This window comes from Danio rerio, chromosome 5 (assembly GCF_052040795.2).
Source record: "Danio rerio strain M-AB ecotype USA chromosome 5, GRCz13ab, whole genome shotgun sequence".
In the NCBI taxonomy this organism is placed as follows: Eukaryota; Metazoa; Chordata; class Actinopteri; order Cypriniformes; family Danionidae; genus Danio; species Danio rerio.
The window spans coordinates 39,170,699-39,189,635 of record NC_141025.1 but is presented as its reverse complement, the minus strand read 5'-3'; the positions used below and the strand labels follow the sequence as shown (position 1 = coordinate 39,189,635).

General features: G+C 35.6%; 2 protein-coding genes across 2 annotated transcripts; one reads left to right on the top strand and one right to left on the bottom strand.

Annotated features, from left to right (window-relative positions):
- Positions 1-569: 569 nt before the first annotated feature.
- Positions 570-15,874, top strand: rnf214 (ring finger protein 214). Its single transcript, XM_087253780.1, has 16 exons — positions 570-732; positions 896-985; positions 1,066-1,222; positions 1,301-1,360; positions 3,981-4,121; positions 4,842-4,975; positions 6,221-6,289; positions 6,382-6,478; positions 6,573-6,661; positions 6,752-6,839; positions 6,925-7,020; positions 8,887-9,461; positions 10,967-11,084; positions 11,182-11,331; positions 14,969-15,061; positions 15,151-15,874. The coding sequence occupies exons 2-16, from the start codon at positions 930-932 to the stop codon at positions 15,211-15,213; spliced, it is 1,986 nt and encodes a 661-aa protein (XP_087109906.1). The 5' UTR covers positions 570-732; positions 896-929; the 3' UTR covers positions 15,214-15,874.
- Positions 15,812-18,818, bottom strand: apoa1a (apolipoprotein A1a). Its single transcript, NM_131128.1, is given in 4 exon segments — positions 15,812-16,557; positions 17,971-18,115; positions 18,599-18,650; positions 18,802-18,818. Coding segments are annotated over 3 exon segments (789 nt in total). The 5' UTR covers positions 18,642-18,650; positions 18,802-18,818; the 3' UTR covers positions 15,812-15,956.
- Positions 18,819-18,937: the final 119 nt, after the last annotated feature.

The window sequence follows — 18,937 nt, the reverse complement described above, 5'->3', positions numbered from 1 at the left end:
GATTCATTTTACACAGGCCTTATTTAGCTCTAAGACAGTCTAATGTTCAAATGACTTTTTAAATTTCACTTTATTAAAACTTTGGACTCTAAATCGACAGTCAGACTTTAATGGTATACATTCATGATTCAACACATGACTGGTTCAAAATGATGTTCCTTGCCAGATGTTGTTGTAATACGAACTGTCAGATAATTTACTAATTTACATATGATAAACTTTGTTTATTTAGGTTAATAAAGTATTCTTTTAAATTATTTACATTTTTATTTTACTATTATAGATTTTATTAAACATTTTAATACACTTTTATGCTTCTACTAACATTTTCTGGGACCCCCTAGTGGCCACCGGCGTGGTTGAAAAAAAAATCCTGGCTTTATGTTGATTTTGGGAAAAAAAAAATCTTGAGAAAATAAAAACAAATCTGACATCAAACGTATATTTGTTTTTATTCATGCCTATACCCAAATAAACAGACTTTGATTTTGCTAAAAAAAAATATTAGACCACATCGCAAATCAAAACGCAACGCGCTCCAAAATGCGTGCGACGTCACGTGAAGTCCCGGAAGTAAAACAGGTTTTGATGATGTCACGAAAGTTGCGCCAGTTGTCTGTGCCTTTTTAAACTAAAATAACAATTTTACTAATCGACTTACATGACCTACTTTATCCTCCGAGCATACTGTTAGCTATTTGTCCATCAAGACCAGCTTTTCGAATGTTTAGAGTGAGTTTTGCTTTAATATCTGTGCGCTTTTGTTTATTGCTCTTTGGCGCTAATATTTCTGTGGGAAAAATAATCTTCATCAGTACATTGTCGGTGTTCATGAAATCCCAATATATGTTCATGTAATTGTGTCGCATTCGTTATAACTCTGTTGTTTTTTCAGATCCAGAGTCTTTGGTCGCTGAGTTTGCCTGTCAATGGAAAGTGAAATACACACCGAGTGGAGCTGGGCTTTAGAGGAAGATTTACTTCAGTGAGAACACAATGGCCTGAAATACAAAGAGTGTTTGTGCATGAAGTAAGTCAGCACTAATGTAACTTCTCCATCGACAGGAATCCTGTTTCAGCAGTGACTCGGCTGGACTCTTCCCCATGGAGTTCATCCGCCGGGCCCTGGTCCACAGAGAGCGGCTTCCCGACAGTGCCGACACCGTATGAAGAATCCAACACGTTTACAGTCAGCAAAGAAACACAGAGCCAAACTGTACAGGTCTGAAACACATCCTAATCACACACAATGTAAAGTTTATCATCTATATGTTTTGATTGATTGCTGTTTCCAATATAGACAGAGGATTGGACGGGGGAAAGAGCTACGAACACAAATGAGGACTGGGAGTCTGAGATAGTAAGTTTTCATCAATACCTCAAGTTTTCTTCATGACATGGTGTGTGTAGAAATGAGCACAATGTCTGTGCAAATGTGATAATGAAGCGAAACATGTTCTAAAATGACATATGAAATGCTCCTAGCTTTTTAAAAGCTTTTAAATGGGGTAACACGTTTAGTTTTTTTTGGTAAATGGTTTGTGTGAGGATATTTATGCTAAAGTTAATGTTGGTTTGTGTGATGGGAGCCTTGAGCTGCTGGACACATCGACCATGTTTTTGTTCTTGTAAGAGATTTGTCTCTTTGAATATATCAGTAGTTTTCAATCAATTGTGCGTTATGAGACCGTTCAGTTTCACACCACTAGAGAAAATATTTTTGTGTTGTGTTTTCTGATTTTACAAAAATCTTTTCATTACAAAATGACAACGTAACAACAGATATATTTGAATGTATTGATGGTGTGTCAAAGAGCTGTCTCCTTTTAAACCTGTACCTAAAATATAGTTAGTCATATTACATTTAAACATTTAGCCGATGTTTTAATCTAAAACAATGTACAAAATGAGGATAATAGAAGCACTTCAGGTCACCAACGATTATCAAGTTAATAAGTGGTCGTAATAAATGTTATAATATTATATGATCAAAAAATGACCAAAGTTTGATCCTAAATGGAGTCCTATAAAGGGATAGTTCATCTGAAAATTTACTCTGCTTACCCAATGATTCATTTGAAATATTTAGCCTGACATTTTTACTGCTCCAAAATATTATAAATGTTTCCTAATTTAAAATTTATTTTGTTTAATGGGGGAAAATGCTTCTTCTGTTTTTTTACCCAAACATATAAAAAGAACTTATTATAGAGCAGTAATCACTATACTGTGAAACCGTAATATTTTTATCCAAGGTTATTATACGGTCAGAAACTTACCGGCCCAAGCCTACTTTGAAACCACCTGGCAAAGAATAAGTTCTTTTTATATGTTTGGGTAAAAAAACAGAAGAAGCATTTTCCACCATTGAACAAAATAAATTTTAAATTAGGAAACATTTATAATATTTTGGAGCAGTAAAGATGTCAGGCTAAATATTTCAAATGAATCATTGATTTCTGCTGTCTTTATTAGTTTCAAAAACACAGATATCTTTACAATTTAAAATTTAAAACTTTACAATTTACTCCATCCTTGGAGATCTTCTCTGCTAGAAAAACGGTTGTCCTAAAAACAAAATCAAAAAAATGTAAATAAAAAAAATCTTGCATATACCTTAGGAACGGTAAAGCAGAAAATTTTAAAACATTTTTAAACCGTGGTATACCTTGAAAACGGTTATCACATTCCTCAAGTGAGAATGATTATGTTAAAGCTAATGTTTGTTTGTGTGATGTTAGCCTTGAGCTGCTAGACATATCAACCATGTTTTTGTTCTTGTAAGAAATTTCACAAGTATATAAGTAGTTTTCTATCAAATGTGAGTTATGACACCCTTCAGTTTGAGACCACTAGAGAAAATATTTCTGCTTTGTGTTTTTCAGATTTCACTTGACATTTTACAAAAATCTTTTCTTCACAAAATGACTGTAACAACAGATATGTTTGCATAAACTGACAGTGTTTCAAAGTGCTGTCTGCTTTTAAATAAACAAAACCACAACTTTGCTCATTTTATTAATGATCTAAAAATAGGGAACCATATTACTATTGTCTTGCTAGTATCACAATTGTCTTTTTAATGTTTCAAACAGCTAGTATTAAAAAAAATGAAGTATTGTTTCTTTTTTGTCTTTCACTGTAACACATTTATGTAAAAATAACGCAACATACTTGTTCTAACCTGTACTTAATATATAATTAGTCATATTGCTTTTAGTCATTTAGCAGATGTTTTAATCCAAAACAATGTATAAAAGGGATAGTTGACTAAAAAAAGTCCAAAAGCTAGTCCTTTAAAGAGATAGTTCACCAAAAAATTAAAATTTACTCTGTTTAGTCACCGCCAGGTGGTTTCAAAGTTGGCATGGGTCAGTATAAGTTCCTAACTGTATGATAACCTTGGATTAAAAAAAATCACAATTTCACGGTATTGTGATTACTGCTGTAAAATATATTATTTTTAAATGTCTTGGTAAATAAAACAAAAAACGTTTTCCCCTGCTGAACACAATATAATTTTTATTAGGGAACATTTAAAATATTTTGGAACAGTAAACATGTCAGGCTAAATAATTAAAATAAATCATTGATTTCTGCTGTCTTCATTAGTTCCAAAAACACAGATTCCTTTACAACGCATAAAAAACACATTAAAAAACCTTACACTTAGGAACAGTATAATAGAAATTATTACAGTTTTAAAACCTTGACTTTTCCAAACCGCTGTAAACCTTGAAATCAGTTATCGTCTCATCTCTATTTCAAATCTTTATGTTTTTTTTTCTGCAGCTAAACACTAATGTAGAGTTCACATTGCATGATTTTAGTCCTGATTTTCACTCTCTGAGAGGTTTTGTGAAATATAAACAAATGTCCCAAGTCTGAGGCAAATCGATGCTCATTCATACAAGCTATCTATTTCAAAGTTTGGATGCTTTTTATCTGATTCATATTTCTGTTTATCTCTGTCTCTTAAGCGTGCTTTAGTAGACTGCACTACTGAGTTGAGTGAGCAGTATGAGGCTTTAGTGAAGCAGCAAGCGGCAGAGCAAGAGGAGCACAACCTTCATGTCCACAATCTCCAAAAGACCAGAGATGACCGGAATCATCAGTACCAGGTTCAGCATCACATCTGTACATCACAGACCATCGCTCATTACACACAGCCTGTAGAACAGGGATGTCAATTCCTGAAGGGCCACAACCCTGCACAGTTGAATTCCAACCCTGCTCCAACACACTCTCCTGTAAGTTTTAAACAAGCCTGAAGGACTCAATTAGTTTAATCAAGTGTGTTTAATTGGGGTTGGAACTATACTGTGCAGGGCTGTGGCCCTCCAGGAACTGAGTTTGACATCCCTGCTGTAGAGCATTCATCTCTTATTCATCTTGAATTGTACATATCCACTGAACTTATACATTTGTAATTTTTCACATCTATCTGCATACTTCTGATTATTAATAGCAACCTGTACATTTATTCATCTATTGTAAATCTCTGATCATAGTTAATCCAACCTGTATATAATGTATTTAGTAAACCCATCTGTAAATATCACCATTGCTTTCTATAATTGCTCTTTATAACTTAAAGCTATATCTTGCACTTGCTGCTATTGCACTCCTCGTTAGACCTAAACTGCATTTTATTGCCTTGTACATGAGTAATGACAATAAAGTTGAATCTAATCTGATTTAATCTAGAGGATCACACTTTTACGCATAGTCATTTGAATAGCAAAAGTACCCATGATTTAGTAGGGAATGTTGATACTTTATGATTAAAAAATGTTACTTCTAAAGCCTAATTTTATTTGGTTTTCTTATCATTTTTACAGGAGTTTATTGAAAAAATTGAGTCTTTACAAGTTAAATTGAAGCTAAATAGCAGCAAGACTACACGGAAAAACTTCATGGTAAAACGACAAGAGCTGACTGCAGAGAAAGAGCGAATGGAAGAGGAGAAAACTAGGTAAATGCACAGCAAAATGTTTGTGAGATCTACCCACTTCACCACTTGCAAAGTCAAAATAAATTGCTGTACTGTTTACATAATAGTAATAGACTTACACAATAGTTGGTCTGTTAATACAGTTACGCTGATTATATTATACAATTTATTTATATAATTGATTGTATTACATAAATTCTGACATTGTGTTCAAGACAAATGTTTTACTGTCAGTGTTGATGCCAGATGTGCTAATATTTTTGTTGAAAAATTTAGGGTGCTTTCACCCCTGTAGATCGATTGTTTTTTTCCGAAACAAGGATTAAAATTGTTATTATGTTGCACTTTGTTCTTTGTGCTCTTTGCTTTCACATGGCAAAGTTTCTAAATGGACCAAAAGAGCTAAAACAAGTCACGTGCGAGTAAACACTCATTACATTGGTCAGAGTTCTACAGATTATTTTTCATAGTCCTGCTCAGCTGTCATGCGTACTTATTTTAATTAATGACAATGAGCAATAAGACATTAGGGAAAAGCTGCGCTTTCATTTTAAATGGTGACACCAACAGACATCATCACCAAATTAAAACCAGACTTTTTCATACATAGCAGTTGGCTTATGCGTTATAGCCTTTATATTATAGAGAGAAATAACAGATAAACCAAGACTGCAATTTTCCTAAGGAATAAACAGCTCTCATTAATAGCCTAGCATGCTTTCACTTTTGTATTTGACATGAAACGCACATTAGCCGGTATGAAAGATGACATACCGCCCTACTCATAATTCTCCCCTCATATAGCCATATATGCCTATTGCATGTCCATAATACACTGTGATATAGCCTGGTTCGTTAGTTTGTTGTATCTTATTGCTTTCTCACTACAATCGATCCGCTCCAGAGTTCGCTCCAATCAAGCTGAGATCACCTTATTCAGGTGATCTCCGTCTGATTGTTTTGGTGTGAATCTAGCGTGATTTCTGGATTCACATATGGCAAACGAACCTCACTAACTCAGGAAACACGCCAGGTTCTTAAACAAAAGTCTAGGTGTGAAAGCACCCTTTTTCTTCTGAATTTTTTTTTAAATAAAAGAAGTCATCTCTCTCTTTTCATCAATTTTATGAATCCTTGCTAAAAAGTACAAATCTAATAAATAAATAAATTGTTCTCGCCCCAAAACATTTGAAAAGTAGCATCTGATATTTTATAGGTATGGGACTAATATGTATGGGTCTAAAATTATTTATGTGTGTGTTTTAGACTGGCTCAAGAGCTGGAGGGCAAAGAAAAGAAACTCAAGATGCTGATTGAAGAACAGAGTCAAGAGAAGTAAACATTCAAGACATTAAAGAAGAACCACCACCTACAGTACCAGGCATCTGTGTTTTATATGTTTAATTATTTTTATTTTGTTATTTTAGGCTGTCCTGGGAGCAGGAAATAGCAGACTTGAGGGTGGAGATGGAGACGCTGTGCAGACAGGCCGAACAGGCCAGTCAGACGGTTCTTCAGGATGAGGTCAGGCACTGCAAACGATTACTAGAAAAAACCCCAGTCGATGTAATGAAGCATGAATATTATTGTCTGACTGTGTATCTGTTCATGTGCGCAGATAGCTGCACTTGAGATGCAGGAAAAGCTTGCTCTTTCTCAAGTAGAGGACTGGATTATCGATGCTGAAAAATATCTGAATTTTCTCAGGTACTTTGTGAATTGATGTCTAACATGTATAGATGTGCAATAAGTATACATGCACACAGGATAAAATTAATTTGTATTTATTCTGGACAGATTAAATCCTTCCCAGCAGCACTTGCTCCAGCGGCAGAAGTGGGAGCATAATGTGGCGATAGTCCGCAATAGTGTGGTAGGGCTAAAGGTGAGTGAATACCTAATGTTAGAGGATTATGGGGGAAAGAGTTACTGTTTATTCTTTACTTCGTCTTTCTGTTTTTCTTTTGCAGAATAAGTATAATGAAAATCATCAACTCTTGCAGAGGGGGGAACAATTGGATAGTTTACCTTTAGTCCAGCTGCCATCACTTCCACCAGTGCCTACGGTGAGAGCCAGTTTAGTTATATACATATAGATACTATCATTCACTATCATACAACATTTTTTAAATGATACAGTAAGATGGCTTTTATGATTATGTCAGCATTTATTTGATCAGATGTATAGCAGATATTGTATTATTATAAAATATGGTGTTAGTACAAATTAAAAATACATTTGCTTAGGTGTTTATTTGAAAATTAGATTTGTTTTGTCATTTTAGAAACATAAAAATTCGAATCCTTCTAGATAGAGAAGGTATTAGACTCTTAAAACCTTTGAACGTTTCTACTGTGCACTTACACTGTGCTTGTTGTAGAATGAACATTCTGGTAGAGAGCTGCTAAAATGATTAGCTGGATTACAATGGTTTGAACATGACCGTGGTTATATTTTGTTTTGTGAGCTGACAGTAGCTATGTTTCCATCCAAAGATGCAAATTAAATTAATGCGCAAAACTGGAATATTGCATAAAAGACGTGGGAATAAAGCAGCGTTTCCATCAACGAGTCAAAGAGAACAAAATCGTCACTTCCTGATTAACCGACGCCAAATATCAACAGTAAAAATGGACTTTACTGCAGTCAGAGAAGATGCATGAATCTTTAATAAATTACTTGCGCCTTAGAAGAGAGTATGCCGACACGCAATGAACGTGTGGTGGCGTCTGAGCCACTGAGCACAGAATAATTAATAACAAAATAAAACTAATACTGAAATAATTAAGGCGTTTTAGAATGACCAAAACAACATTTCAGATGTTTTACAAATGTGCTCAGCCTGCTGGTTTGTCCATTCACACATTTTTATCATCACATGAGCTCTGATAACAAAATCACATGACTTTTTTAATGCCCATACTGGAATTTGTTCAGTAAAAGTGTTTCGGTTGTAGTTCTTTTCTAGATCGAATTCTTTATTCGATTTATTTCTTATCGAATAAAAAGTTTATCCTACTCAATTATGCGCACACATTTTATGCAGATTTTCAAAATTAATGCGCATCTTGCTGTTTTCATCAACCGTCTTTGATGCGCATATCCAAAATGCATGTAAAAATGGGTGGTTTGAAACATAGCTAGAGTCAGAGCAGAACATTTGTCAGGTCTCAAAGCTACAGTGCAGTGTTTCATTCTTGAACAAATCCAGTCAATGATATAATATACCATTCTTAGTTAGTTTAGTGCTTTATTTATAAACAAATTGTTTTGTTTTTTTTTTGCCATTTTTTTTTTTTAATAAATTTGACAGCAAATCCTCAAGGAGCTGCTGTAAAGTCCTTGCTCATTTATTCAGGAATGAAACAGTGGTGCTGCTTTGATGACAACTTTTGCTTCACCTTTGTTTAAGTTTATTAATTTTGGAACAAAAAGGTAAACTGACAGCTTTGGTTATTGTGAATTTACTAAATTAATTCTATAAAACTAGTTGTTCTGGTCCTTTTTTCCGATTGAGCCATGTTCAATGCAGTTTTAAAACATACACCTGTAACTGTTTTTATAACCATTTCGCGTTTTGTGAAACTTTGCTGTATATAATAACTGTTTTATAAATGCAATAATGCCTTTGAAGCTGTGGCTTATAATTAATTTATAACAGCTAAGGGGTTTTAGAGATTTTTGCACTGTAAAGCACAGCTTGTGGCTTATTGCTTTATTTTATTGTATAAAAGTATTTGTATTTTATCTATAATATTGTTTTATAATATAAAGAACAAATAACCATTCAGGGATTTCTTTTTTAAAAAACTTTTTTGGTATTGCTATTTTAAGTGACATGCTGGAAATTGTTAGATCACAGTATCAACAGTCCTACTGATGTGAAGAAATGTTTCTACTGTATATAACTTTTATCTTTTGCTTTTCATAGTTGGAGATGATAATGAATCCTCTTCAGAATACTTCGTCCCATCCTGTTTTTAACAATGGTCTACCAACTACAACAACTTCCCCTCCTATAATTCATCCCCAGCTTCACCATTCGGTTACACCACCCCAGAGAGCCACACCACCACTTTCTGCCCCATCTCCTCAAAACACACCATACCTACCCAACACTATAGGTCCACAATCTTCACATGTCCCAAAGATGTATGGCCCTATGACAGCTCATTTACCTTCCCCTCAAATACCCATGCAAACCATCGGCCCACCTCCACCCTCATCCCACGCTCCTGTCACAGCAGCACCACATGTCTTACATCAAACACATGGAGGCGCCTCCTATGCGCCCTCAGTTACACCAGCAAGCAACTTTGCTGGATTAAAAAATAGTCATGGTGCCAATTTTCAACCCCAAGCTGCAGTGCGTCTTCCCCAAACCTTCATGCAAACCACATCTATACGAAACCCCTCCCCTCAGCCCCTACCTTCCAATACGGCACCGGCAGGCAAACTGGACAAGCTGCTGGAGAGACTGGGCTCACATTTCCCACAGTGCACAAGGTACTAAGCTCATGTTTACATTAAGCCACTTCATGCAGGAATATATATATATATATATATATACAATCATTAAAATGGTGTACATTTAAAACAGACTGCACAAAATGCTTCAGGGGACTTCCAGACCTTCAGTGGCTCAAATGAAACTAAAAGTTCTATGTTGCTTTCTTGGTGCTTAACGGTCGTTTTTCAATTAAATAAGTGACTCCAAATCTTCCAAATAATCAGGTGTCAATAAAATGCATCTGATCAGAAAAAAATGCATGAAATGAGAACTGTAAATAAGCCCAAACTGTTGTCTAAGCTTGATTTATCTGTATGAGTAAGGGCTGTGTGATATGGGCAAAAGAAACCCATCACGATTTTCTTGAACAATATTGCGATCGATTTTAATCATGATATTGTTACAGACAGACTGAATCTGTGTTTACAGTGTAAATCTGAAACATATTTTAAAAGGAAAACAATTCGATTTTTAACAAAGACCTATAACATGTCTCTAAAACAGACATAAAATAAAAATTACCTAGTAAAGCTGTAACAAATTGTCTCTAGAACAGACCTATGGCAAATCAAATGTGTGTCTGTTTGAGCTCGCAAACTCGAGTAAGGCTCTGATGTTTTGCTTGATTAAATATCAAAAGTAGTTGCAAGTGTGTTCACAGATTTCTTTTGTCATGCATAGATCTGCTGTGAAATAGGCAGTTTACATATCGTGTCTTTTGTGCGCACAAGTCCATTATTTTCCAATGGAGGCTCATTAATTGCGTGCACATATTGAGAGCGGAGCATGCGCGTATTCCAGGTGAACCCAGCTGAAAACCTCTCTTTTCAGACAAACTTTGAATGCAACTTTTTTTTAGAATGCCGCACAGCTTGTTATGTAACAAGAACTGATTGATCTGCTTCATACTTTGTATGGAATATACACATTTCGGTTACTTCAAGACATTCAAACACAAAGTGCTTTTTTTTCCATACATAAAACTTGTATTGGAGCTGGAGTAATATTTTGTTAGTTTGTCATCCTTTAATAAAACGATCTCAAAGCACACTGAAAATGCTGAAGCGCTTGCGCTTTTGTCATGCTTTTAGACGCAATATACGAGTAACTTACAAAGTACCTGTTTCTGCCATACATCAGCCTTTCTGGATACAAAGTAACTTAATCCCATACCACAGACTTTTTGGCACTAAGTCCGCCTGTGCTGAATCATCATACCTGTGTACGCAGAATTTAATCTCCTGTTCTCGCTCTCTGTTTAAGCGCGATGTCTTATAATTGATATAAATACCATACTGCGGGAAAATCATGCTGTAAGACGATTTAGAAATCGCTCGTGTCCAAATCGCGATTTTGATACAATTTCAATTTATCACACAGCCCTTGTACGAGTCAGTGAATTTTTGTGCTTTTAGTTTTTAGATTGTTGGTTGTGGTAATGTAGTTAACGATTCAATGTAGATTCATGTTTGAAATTGATCTCTCTGTTTGTGTTTTTCAGGGATCAGTTAACTCGTGTACTACAGCAAATCAAAAGTGAGCGTGGTACTATGGCTGGCATGTCGATGGATGATGTCACTCAGCAAGTAGCACAGAGACTCGTACAGAACCAAAGACCGGTGTGAACATATGCTCTTCTCTCTCATCCTCGTTGAGTTTTCAGTGTTTTTTTCTCTCTGTTCTGTGCATTGCTTATATGTTTCACTATTGTTTTAGCCACCAGGCCCTATAGCACCTCCACCTGGAGCCAGAGCTTTTCCTGGTTCTGTTGGTCCTATCCAGCGTCCTGTAGTGCATCCACCACATCCCATGCGGCCTCATTTCCCACCCCAAGTTGCTCAGGTGTTCCACACAAGACCCCCGCAGGTAAAACGCTAATTTAAATCATTTTTCTTAAAGGGGTTTTTTATGAAATGTCTGCATTCAGAGTTAAATGTTGTTAAAGACCTTTTGGACTCGCATGCAAATTATAGACCCAGTGGTAAAAGGTTTTTATACATATAAGAATATTTCTTTGTCAAAAAATGTACTTAAGGGTTGGAACTGGTTTTGGAAATGTTTTTCCGAACATGGTTCTATCTGACATCATGAAGAGTGAACTCCTCATAAGCCCACTTCTCATGGTAGAGTGTTCACTCAGGATAAGGAAGTTACTCCAATACTGTACAGGATTTGTTCAGTTGTAGTTTATTTAACTCTTCCACACATAAGTCTTAAATACACAAGCTGATCCCCCTGTGTGAGTTTTACCTCAATACCTCAATTCATCAACTTTTCCAAAACTACATGAATGCAAGTTTCTGTTTAACCCTTTAAGCCAGGCCACCAAGCCACGGTCAGAGAACTGGCACCGACTAAAACCAACCATTTTTTACCTGGCGTCAGCTGTGCCAGACTTAACCAAAAAGATGCATGTGAACACACCAAACGGATGACAGCCAACAGAAGTAAGAGTGCGCGTTCTGTATCTTTCCACTCCTGGGGGATCAGTAAACTATTTTCTCGTTCCATCTGAACTTTTGATGTGCAGATACCTGTTTTTTTGTATGTACAATTACTCTGGTGTGATCAGCTGATAAATTCAAATCTGTTTTCCCATGATAGATTGTGCTGAGGAAAACGAGCATGGTGCTTGTCAAATTTCAAAGTTTATCAATGCTCTCATTTAAATAGCTTTTGTTTTGGGTTGCTGACATTTAGATACACAATTATTGTGTATCTAAATGTGAATATTGTGCAAAAGTGGTATTTAAGGTTTAATATTGTGCAAGAGTTAATGTTGAAGCAAGCAGTGCAACATTATTGTAGTTCATTTATAGTAAACATTGTTTTTATTATTGTTCTCGTAAGATGTAGTTTAGATAAAGTGTTAGGTGCATGAGAGAGAAGAGTGTATCTACGGGTGGTTTGTCAAGCCCACTCACCTGATTGAAGAACAATTTAAAATGCACAATGTTTCCAAGAGACATGGAATGAATAAGAAAATGTCTATAGTGCAAGTGTGCAATCTAGTGCAAGAGCCAGAGAGATGAGTAGGTGTCTTTTCTACAGGTGGTTTGTTAAGCCCACTCACCTGTATGGGACATACTCAGGAAGACTTTCCAGACCTTTATAAATTTCTTTATTCTGTTGATTGACATCTACTATAGAGGTCAATGGTTACTGGTTTCTAGATTTCTTCAAAATATTATTTTATTATTTATTTTTATTTTTTTGAGAAAGAAGAATATCAAACATCTTCGATAAATAAACAATGACAGAATTTTCAGTTGGGGTTAAATATACCTTTTATATTTCAATAGACGAAATGAGGATAATGCCCATTTTTAAATCCAATGGTGGAAAGTAATAAAGTACTTTACTTTGTAATTTTACTTAAGTATGTTTTTTTTAAGTAATCTCTACTTTAGCTGTTGTTTCACTACATTGTAAAGCATACCAAATTTTTGCCTCTACATTTCATAAAAATATATGGTTTGCTATTCAACAGCTGATTCAAATAATCTTGTCAAAGTGAGAAAAAACAGGAGATTTAGTTTTTTGTTTTCTAAGAGATCGTCCTTGAGCCTTGAAGCTGTTCTGATACATGACAATCTGTGGTGAGCATTGTGGGCAGGACAAACTGTGTCTGTGAGCAGTTGGTTGTTGTGGCTGTGTGGTTTAATCATTGTCCTTGTGGGATATGTCAGCCACATATTCCACTCAGGTTCAGACATGAAGTCCTGGGGACACTTACCATGCCATTTAAAGTGAGTTTAGACACACCAGATGGTTGATGGAATCAGTGAGGGAAAAGTAAATATTGTAATTTTTAGCGCTTTTACTTTGTTTTTTATGGAATTATATGCCATTTGATGTAAATAGTTGGCCTTGATTCCAGAAGAGTTTGAAATTGTCAATAAAATTAAGTCCTCTCATGTTTTTGGAGCCATGTACTTTGACCAGGGGTGGACATTTTAGGTTGACTCATTTGTATTTACTGAATAACGAAACACCACCTAAATGTAATTACTGCCAAGCTGCTCTTATGAAACATATTTTGTTGGAATAAATAAATCAATTTTGACCAGGGGTGGGGAACGTTGATACTGGTGAGCTCTGCAGAGTTTAGTAGTTTCTACCCCAATAAAATAAAGATGAACAACTTAATCAAGGTGTTTAGAATTAGTGTAGGTATTTTTTTTTCAGGTTTGGAGCTAAACAGTGGCCCTCCAAGATCAAGCTATCTCACTCATCATTTAACCCAAGAAAACTTGGAAACATAAATGATCGTCTTGTAGAGCTGTGGAATTAATCAAAAAGTAATCGAAATCGACATTCAGAACCTATAATCGATCACATTTTACCAGAACGATTTTTTTCAATTACTTTCCCAAGGTGTCACGTGACCCTGTTCTGTTAAAGTCTATAGCTTTGCAGCCACGTCTGATCCGGACAAGTAGGACGATGGATTCATTCTTGAGCCTTACTTTGCACTACATTGACAATGATTGGAATCTGAGCCAAAGATGCCTTTAGATGGCATATAAAACTGTATCAGTGAACTTTAAGGGGAATTTTTTTTTATAAATACAAAAATAATTGTTTATTATTAATCATAATCGACTTAATGTTAAATTAATCAAGATTTTGATTTTAGACTAAATCGGACAGCCCTATCATCTTGTACTGATTCTTCACCTATTTTCATCAGTGGTTCATATCGGTTCTGAAGTAGCCCACAGTTGGTGGAATACCCATATTGGCATTTATTTGTGGTAGTGAATACTAAAGCAGCAGCTTATGATCCACATGATCTGGTCCCACAACTACCCTTTAGTCTCACACCTGGTTTATGCCATCGATTTGCATGCTCATTTTTAATATTCTGCCTGTTTAGTAGCTCTAGATTTACAGGACTCACCTCTATGTTGTATTGGTCCATAATGAAGTTTGCTTTTGAGTTCTGGCAGTTCTGGGCAGATTGAATGTATCTCTGTTTTAAGAAGTACAATCGATTTTAGAAGTCTGTGGGCATTTTTGCAGCAGAGATATTCTGAACCATTTTGAACAAGAAACATTTTCATCTTATGATAGGCGGCTGTTTTTTTTTTTTTTTGGTGAAGCAGGGGGTTGTTTAGTTAAAGATTTTGCTATTAGTGTTAACATTTTAGTCCAGAATGTTTGTAGATTCAGTGTTGATGTTCAAGCTGTGTGGTTTGAGCTTCCTGCTGATGAGCAGAAATTAAAATTAGGAGACAAAATGTGAAAGTGCAAAGCATGGAGCATTAATCAAAAATGTTCAAGCAGTAGATGAATTTGATAATGTAAATCGCTTTTTAAAGCTACTAAATGTTACAGTGCAATTTACTGCATATATTTTTTCTAAAATGTAACCATCAACATGTTTAAAAGGCATTCAGTGTTCAGATTATATATATGTTTTTAAAACTATTTTCAATATCATTGTCATTCAATTGTAGATCCTCATTAACATATATACTTTTGTCTGTCCCTATTTCAGTCCGCTCCTCGTAAATTTTGTTTAATGTGTCAAAATCCTGTGGACACTGCAACCCAGTACAACACAAACTGCTCCCATATAATGCACAAAGATGTAAGTGTGGAACTTTTAATAGATACGTTTAAGCTATTGCTTTGTCTATGTGGTGTAATAACCAGTTAAATGTTTCTCCTTTGCTTTAGTGTGTTAGTGTTTGGCTGAAGACGAGTAAAAATAATTCCTGTCCTTTTTGCCCATCCAAATGAGGACCGACTTAAAGAGGAAGAAAAGAAAGTCACTCAGCTGAGCCAATACCTACAAAAAAGGGAAGTGTAATGATCATATTAATAGTTATCAAGGCATTAAGTTTTGGTCATGATAACGATGTAGTTAATTATTTTTATAAAGGACAGCATGTCGATATACTAATTGATGTTATTTAGCAGATCAGGCGAGATCCTCACAATATGAATTATACTTATTTCAGTATTCAGTGTTATCCAAAGATTTTCAAACATACCCTGAAGTATAATCCTCATTATGTAAGCTTTTCATAAAGGTGTGTAACTTAAACCTCTGAAGAAGACGACGATGTTTCTTTCACAACTTTTCCAAGTGATACAAATCTGTACCTAACTGGAAAATGTTCTCTAATTCTGTATTTTATTAAATTAAGGATCCACCGAGGCCTTTATGTGTAGTTTTTATACATAAAACGTCAAATAAATTGATTAATGACTTTGTTTTGAACTTAATATTTTTATTGAGATTTAATATTAAGGTTTAAAATAAATTATAATATTGTTTAAAGTAATAAACTGTATTGTGATTATATAACATGAGAAAAAAACACTGACTCTATTCTTTTTTTTGTAATTTTTATTTTGTGCATTATTTAACTTGAACATAATAAACATTCATCACACAGCCTTTGGATCTTCTCTCCTTCTATCACCAAATGCAAGATTATCTGTTCTTTGATGTTGTTTGAGGATTAGCGTGTGCACTTTTATGCCTGGATGGCCTTGGCGATGGTCTCATACATCTGTGCGAATGTGGTCCTCACGTTCTCCATGTAGGGCTCCATGCGTGTCTGGAGGTCCTGGGTGTGTGGGGCGATCTTCTCCCTGGCCTCCTCGACAGCCTTTACCAGCTGCTCCTTGTACTCCTCGGCATAGGGGGCGGCCATGGTCCTCAGGTCCTCAAGACGCTCGGTCAGCTTAGTGCGAACAGCCTCGACCATTGGCACAACTTTGGACTTGGTTTCCTCAATGTTGGACTCGAAGGCCTTCCTAATGTCGTCCATCAGGGGCTCCAGCTTGGCACGCAGCTGCTCAGCATTTTGGCGGTTCAGAGCGGAGTACTCCTGGAAGACGGGCTCCAGCTTCTCACGGTACTCATCGATGTGCTTCTGCAGCGCGGTGTACAGCTCGGCACGGTGGGGCTCCAGCTTGGATCGGAGATCCTCAACGTCAGTCATGACCCTCTCGCGCAGCTGCTTGGTGTTCTCCATCAACTGGGTGGAGATGGTCTCGGCGTAGGGGGTCAGAGCCTGGGAGGTGGTCTGAGCATATTCCTGGAGCTTGGTCAGGCTCTCAGAAAGCTGGAGTCTGGAGAGAAAGGAACATAAAATTGAGAAACTCCGACTGCTTCAGTTAAAGCTGGAGTTTAGATTCTTAAATGAAATTGTGCTCATTCTAAGACCAGATGAAAACTGAGTCTGGTTTCTTCAAGATATTTTTTTTCTTAACTATTTTCTACTCCTGGAGTTCAGGTTTTGGCTTTGGCTTGTTCAGTTTCTCATTTAATATTCAGTAATATTCTATTAATTTAAAAAATATAAATATAAAAAAAACTATACTCTTTTGTAGTTAAAAATAGCCAAAATCAATGAAAATCAATAATTTAATTGTATTGTAGAATGTTATTTATATTTCCATGAACAAAACCACCATCTAATGATGTTTCCGTATTGATTGACGTGTGGTTAGTGGATCACTCACCATCAGCATGAAAGCGATTTAGGCCTGCTATAGTTTATGTGGAGATAATACATGAATGAACATCAAAAGGTATGTCAATACATACAGGTCAATGTACTGAAATGTATCACGAATTGCATAATCGGTTTTTCAACCGCGGAAAAGCATGACATGAGCATATTTACCAGCATCAAAAACTCGTTCATAAACAAGATTTTCAAATAAGTAAATAAATGCCATCCGTCCTGTTGTTATTGCACTCTGAGAAATATGCTAACACTAATTTTATGTTGCAAAATGTTTCTGAATGATGTTGATAATGATAATAAAATAGATAGACACGCATATAAAACATTAGGAAAACGTACCATAATCGTTATATACAAACGTGTTATTCTGCTTAGTTTTCTTTTTTAACTATTTCCCAAATAGAGCAAGGACATTTTCTCACAGTATGTCTGATAATAATTTATTTTAGCTAAAATGAAAGCAGTTTTTAATTTTTAAAAAAAATTTTTTAAGGTCAAAATTATTTACCCCTTCAAGCTATATTTTTTGATAGTCTATAGAACAAACCATCGTTATACAATAACCCCTGGTTAATAATCCAAGTTAACCCAATTAACTAAGTTAAGCCTTTAATTTCACTTTAAGCTGTTTAGAAGTGTCCTGGACAAAAGAATATCTAGTAACATATCTAGTAAAATATTATATACTGTCATCATGATAAAGTAAATCAGTTATTAAAAAATTTGTTATTAAAACTATTGTTTAGAAATGTGTTGAAAAGTCTTTTCTCTAAACAGAAATTGGGGAAAAAATAGACATGGGTGCTAATAATTCAGGGGGTTTAATAATTCTGACTTCAACTATAAGTTGGCCTATAACTTTCAGTACATTACTGGAACAGTATTTCTTAATTGAGAGCTTTGCCAGAACATTAACCAAAGTTAAAATAAAGTTAAAAAAATTTTAAATAAAAAAATAAACTACAAAGAGAGGTAACAAACCACAAACAGAAGATTAAGACAAGTCTCTTACTTGTACTGCTCATAGTCGGTTCCGTCCAGGTTGTCAAGGGCTTTCTCAGCCTGATCCTTGACCTGGTTCAGGTACACCAAGGCTGCTGCCTTGTAGTGCTCCAGCTGGGTCGGGGCATCAGCCTGGAATAAATTGGCCTGGGAACCTGAGGAAAGATACAAGAGAGATTTCAGAAACCAAAGTGATTAATTACCTATATGACCCTTTAAAGTAATAGATCACCCAAAAATGAACATTCTTTTATCATAGATTCACCCTTTACTTGTTCTAAACATATTTGAGTTTCCTCCTTCTGTTGAACACAATAGAGGATATTTTGAAAAAGGCTGCTTGCTCAAACCCGTTGGCTTCCATAGTAATTTTAAATTCCTACTATGAAAGTAGTCCCAACAGGCAGCATTCTTCAAAATTTTTGTGTTCAAAAGGTAAACAAAAACTCATGAAGGTTTAAAACCCGATGCAGAATAAACCAAAAGGTAATTTTCATTGAGTAAACTATCCCCTTAAACACATGGTCAAACTATTAACAAAATAATCAGTTTTATTAGTTTTTAAGTAATTTGTAAATTCAAATGACTAAAGACAACACTACGACATTTTGAAGTGAGAGGTGAGACATGTTGCTTACCCAAGGCCAAGAGAAGAGTCAGTGCAAGAGCTACGAATTTCATGATTAAGCCCTGAAAGAAAACCAAACTATTATACCATCATGCCTTTTAACCAAGGTCTACTTTGATCCACTTCTTAAAGTGAAGCATATTGTTCTCAGCTGTGCCTATGCTAAAGTCTGTGTTCTCTTTGTTTGTCCTTTCCTGCTGTTTGAGCTCTTACCTGAGAGGTGCTGCTCTGAATGTTCGAGGACAGACAGCGCAGGCAGGGCTCTTTTATACTGCAGGAACGGTGCCTGTGTGGAGTTGACCCCTGTCCTCTTACACATCAGAGGTCCAAAGGGTGAGTGCAATAAGAG